Raw genomic sequence first — 4,646 nt, 5'->3', positions numbered from 1 at the left:
ATTTTCGTTTTGTTCCCCCTGAGTTTTTTTGGCTTTGGGGAGTGGGGCGTGAAAGTGAGGAACATATTTTAATTTAAAATTCATACGAGAAGCTCGGAGGGACTCACACGTGGAGTCATATCTGTTGGATCTATATCTATCTCTGTGCCATGTACTTTACGAATAGAAGGCGGAGGAAAGAGGAAAATTTCCTCCAATGATTAGTTTGTTTTTTGGGGAATTTTTTTAAAAAAAAGTCATTTTTTGCTAAATAATCAGTGAAATCGATCATTTTGCTAATTATTTAGTAAAATCGACCTTTTTGACTTGATGTCGATTTTAAAAAACACGCTGCTGAAAACATACGGGACTAGTAGTCCCGTATGCTTTCAGTTTGCATTCACAAAACGTACGGGACTAGTACTCACGTACGTTAAGCAGAGAGTTTGTTAGCTCTGCCCAGCAAACCCACGGGACTACTAGTCCCGTACGTTAAGCAGAGAGTTTGTTAGCTCTGCTCAGCAAACCCACGGGACTACTAGTCTCGTACGTTAAGTAGAGAGTTTGTTAGCTCTGCCCAGCAAACCCACGGGACTAGTCAAACCCACAGGACTACTAGTCTCGTGATTATTTCAGTGCACTAAACGGGGTTTAGCAACTATCGAAAACATACGGGATTACCAGTCTCGTATGCTTTCAGTTTGCATTCACAATACGTACGAGACTACTAGTCCCGTACGTTAAGCAGAGAGTTTGTTGGTTCTGCCCAGCAAACCCACGGGACTACTAGTCCCATGGATTTGCTGGGCAGAACTAATAATTGCCTCAACTCTATAGGACTACTAGTCCCGTAGATTTGGTAGCCTATATAATGCACAGTTGTGCCCCAAATTAGGGCACAATTCTTAACTTGGGCGATCTCTCTCCCGATCTCCCTCTCTTCCAAACCCGATCTCCCTCTCTCCAAACCCGATCTCTCTCTCTCTCTCTCTCTCTCTCTCTCTCTCTCTCTCTCTCCCACAACCAACTCACCTATTCCTCCCTCAAATTTCTCTAAACACATTTCCTCAAAAAAAACGTAATTGTGATATTCCCCAAAGATCATTTGGCAGTGTTGAAATTCGACGTCGTCTATTACTCTCCATCGCCGGCGAGATCTGAAATTTCATCAAGGCATAAATTTCTTATTTTTTTTATAAATTTCTCTATATTGTTTAGTTCATATTGTATATGATTATTAAAATTGAAAAAAAAAAATCTAATTTGTATATGATCAATTTTAATTCTTTAATTAAAATGGCGAATGAAATACCGATTATTTGCTTATTCAATGGAAAACTGAGTGTTGGAATGAATAATATGCCTATATACGACGGAGGGTCTAGAAAAATGTTCATGTTATCTAGAAATTATAATTTCGTTAGAATGATGGAGAAAATATACAGTGTTACTAGAATTAATCGTGTTGAAAATTCTATTAAGGTCTTCTATAATTGTCCAATAAATAAAAAAAAGAATAATTGTTGTAGAGACCACCAATGATGAAGAATTAAATGACATGATCCAACTCGCGAAAAAATAAATCTCAATCGAGTTATTCATTGAAAATATTCCAATGTCTGGGGTTCCCGAAGTTTCATATGCTCACGGAGAGTTCTCCTGCATGCTTAAAAATCAAATCTTGTTATCTCAAAGTTGCATTGCACTTAAAAAATGATTCAAGTGCAATGTCAAGTGGCGTGTTCCATAACGCATCGGGTCATAATGTTTCAGTTGATTTACCGGTTGGTTCTATTATAAAAGAGGATGAAGATGTAGATACCGATGATGATAATGAAGATGTTGAAGAGGAGGAACGTCTTGATAGTATGCAATGTTTAATTGGAGAGACCAATGATGATGTAAGTTGGATGGATGAATATTGCGTAAATAACAATTATATAGAGTCTGAAGAACCGTTGTCAAAAGTTTTTTAAAATGATGAGTGGATAAATACCTCACAAGCTAAGTTCGTTGAGTCTGCTCCCAATTTTGATCGACCCGAGGACTTCACTTTCAAAAAAGGAGATCTTTTCAAGAATAATGAAATCTTAGTTTTCGCTATACGTGAATGGGCAATCAGTAACCGGGTCAAATTCAAGCCGGTGAAAAGCAGTACAACTAGCTATCGTGTAAATTGCTACTTTAATGAGAAAGGTCAAGGAGAGAATACAAGTGCTGCAGACGATAGAAATTCAAAGTGTCCGTAGAAGCTTAATGCAACTGTTAGGAAAAAAAATCTAATGAGCAATTTATGATCTCTAGTTATTATGGACTTCATGCATGTTGCAACCTGATGTCAATAACGATCATAAGACAACAAGTTCCTCTTATATCATGAAATTAATTATGCCCGAAGTTAGGCGGGAACTTAATCTTACTCAAACCGCGCCTCTAGTCGATGAATCGAGACTCGCTCCCAACAATCCCGATATATACTAATAGGGGTAGATGAGAGACGATGGGTAAGTAAATTATGACAATTATAATAGAATTTTCAATCTATTGTTAGCTTTTGGTTTCTTATATTAATATTTTTATGTAATTGTAGATATACGCTATGGACGAGGTAGAGGGGATTGCAAATGAGGGCATAGCTACCACCACAGGAGATTTAGTTCACGTATTGATATTGCATTAGATAGTGGTGAGAGTTCGTAGGGCTCTTCAACAAACTCATGAGGATCGACATGAAGGTCGTGAGTAGGTGGATCTTGAAGATACTGTATATGCACGCCGACGTAGACGTGGTAGATCTTGCATGCAAGAGGATGAAGCTGGTCAGTCACAACAAGTTGGTTCGTCACAACCCCACACACAACCGGAGAGCGGCCATACACAAGCTCAAGTCAAAGGAGGCCCCCAACGATCTCAGCAGGTGCGAAGAGAGAGACAACGGGGGAGGCGGACTTTTAGGTTGTTAATTTTTCCACTAAGATTATATATTATCGTATGGATTTATTAATGCATTTGGATTGTTTAGCTTAGACTACATATTATCGTATGGGTAGACTTGATACATTTGGAATTGTTGATAATTTTATCGTATTGGTATGCATATGACATGTAAATTATGTTGTGATATTCTGAATTTATTAAATTTGTTATTATCCGGTGTTTAGTTCATAGAATTTGGATTTACTTAGAGTATTTTATGATGTTGTGTATCTTTTATCAGATTTGGGTTGTGTATTTCTTTCGGATTTGTGTTGTGATGTTGTGTATTTTTGAGATTTGTGTTGTGATGTAGTAATTTTATAACTTTTATCAATGTATACAATGTAAATAATTTATTTTTTGTGAAAATTTTGGTCGTATACGAAGCTAGAGGCATGTGCATGTTTTGTGCATGTTTTGTCTCTGCCCAGCAAATCCACAGGACTATTAGTCCCGTGGGTTTGCTGGGCAGAGCCAACAAGCTCTCTGCTTAATGTACGGGACTACCAGTCCCGTATGCTTTGTGAATACAAACTAAAAGCATGCGGGACTAGTAGTCCCATATGTTTTGATAATTGCTAAATCCCGATTAGTGCACTGAAAACATACGGGACTACTAGTCCCGTATGGTTTCAGCAGCGTGTTTTTTAAAAAAATCAACCTCTTTTTGGCATGTTGGCAAAAAAGAGGTTGATTTCGCTAAATAATTAGCAAAATGATCAATTTTTTAATTATTTAGCAAAAAGGGTCTTTTTTAAAAAATTCCCCTTGTTTTTTTGATTAATACTTAGTTTCTCTGAGACAACTTTGTAATTTCAAAAGAATAAAATTTTGTTGGCTAGAATTCCACGTTACTTTATAAAATGACACCTACTAACTAATAATGTGTAAAAAGTGGTACCAACCATAATATTATCTATAAATTACACAATCAACCGTTCACAACTATTCCGGTTGCTAGAATTTCGATTTGAGCTGAGAAAATTATGGATTGTTTCATATATGCCCTTCATATATCTCACATTTATGAATTTTAGATTTTTCAAGGAAATGTTCGCAGTGTTTTTCTGTGTAAAATTATAGATGCCTTATGGGGTTAAGTGAAAAATTCAAAATATTTTGGTGGTTTTTTAAAACTAAACAACTTATTATGGGTTACAAAAATTTTGCAAGCTTAGTGCGAAATGGTTAACTTTATTGAACGTTTAGTGTAATTTATCTTTTAAAAAGTTATGGAGATCCATGTGTTAATTTTTTTCAAATATAAGGCTAATAGTGAACCGTTAATCTTTTCTTTTTTTTTTCTTTTTTTTCTTTTTTTGAAATAATTAATCTCTTCTTCATATATAAAAGAAAAGTGAATAAAAATAATTTTTAGATTTTTTAGATTTTGCATAATTAAAGAGAATTAAAAGTATACTTATTTGATTTTTTCAATTATAGAAAATTATGATTTAATTAAGATTAAAATATTTTATTATAATTAGAATTTTTTAATTTTGGATAGATTTAATTTGATTGGGATTCAAATTATGGATACAAAATACACATCATATAAGCATTCTAACTTTATGATTTAATTAAGATTAAAATATTTTATTATAATTAGAATTTTTTAATTTTGGATAGATTTAATTTGATTGGGATTCAAATTATGGATACAAAATACACATCATATAAGCATTCTAACT

General features: G+C 34.5%; 1 protein-coding gene across 1 annotated transcript in view; it reads right to left on the bottom strand.

The window, feature by feature from the left end:
• LOC109847618 (phospho-2-dehydro-3-deoxyheptonate aldolase 1, chloroplastic-like) overlaps window positions 1-686 on the bottom strand; it is a 6,153-nt gene extending 5,467 nt beyond the window's left edge. Inside the window, exon 1 of the mRNA XM_020416849.1 lies at window positions 661-686. Coding sequence (XP_020272438.1) covers window positions 661-686 — 26 coding nt within the window. The remainder of the gene's footprint in view (window positions 1-660) is intronic.

This window comes from Asparagus officinalis, chromosome 7, assembly GCF_001876935.1.
Source record: "Asparagus officinalis chromosome 7, Aspof.V1, whole genome shotgun sequence".
In the NCBI taxonomy this organism is placed as follows: Eukaryota; Viridiplantae; Streptophyta; class Magnoliopsida; order Asparagales; family Asparagaceae; genus Asparagus; species Asparagus officinalis.
This window is presented reverse-complemented; position numbering and strand designations above follow the sequence as displayed.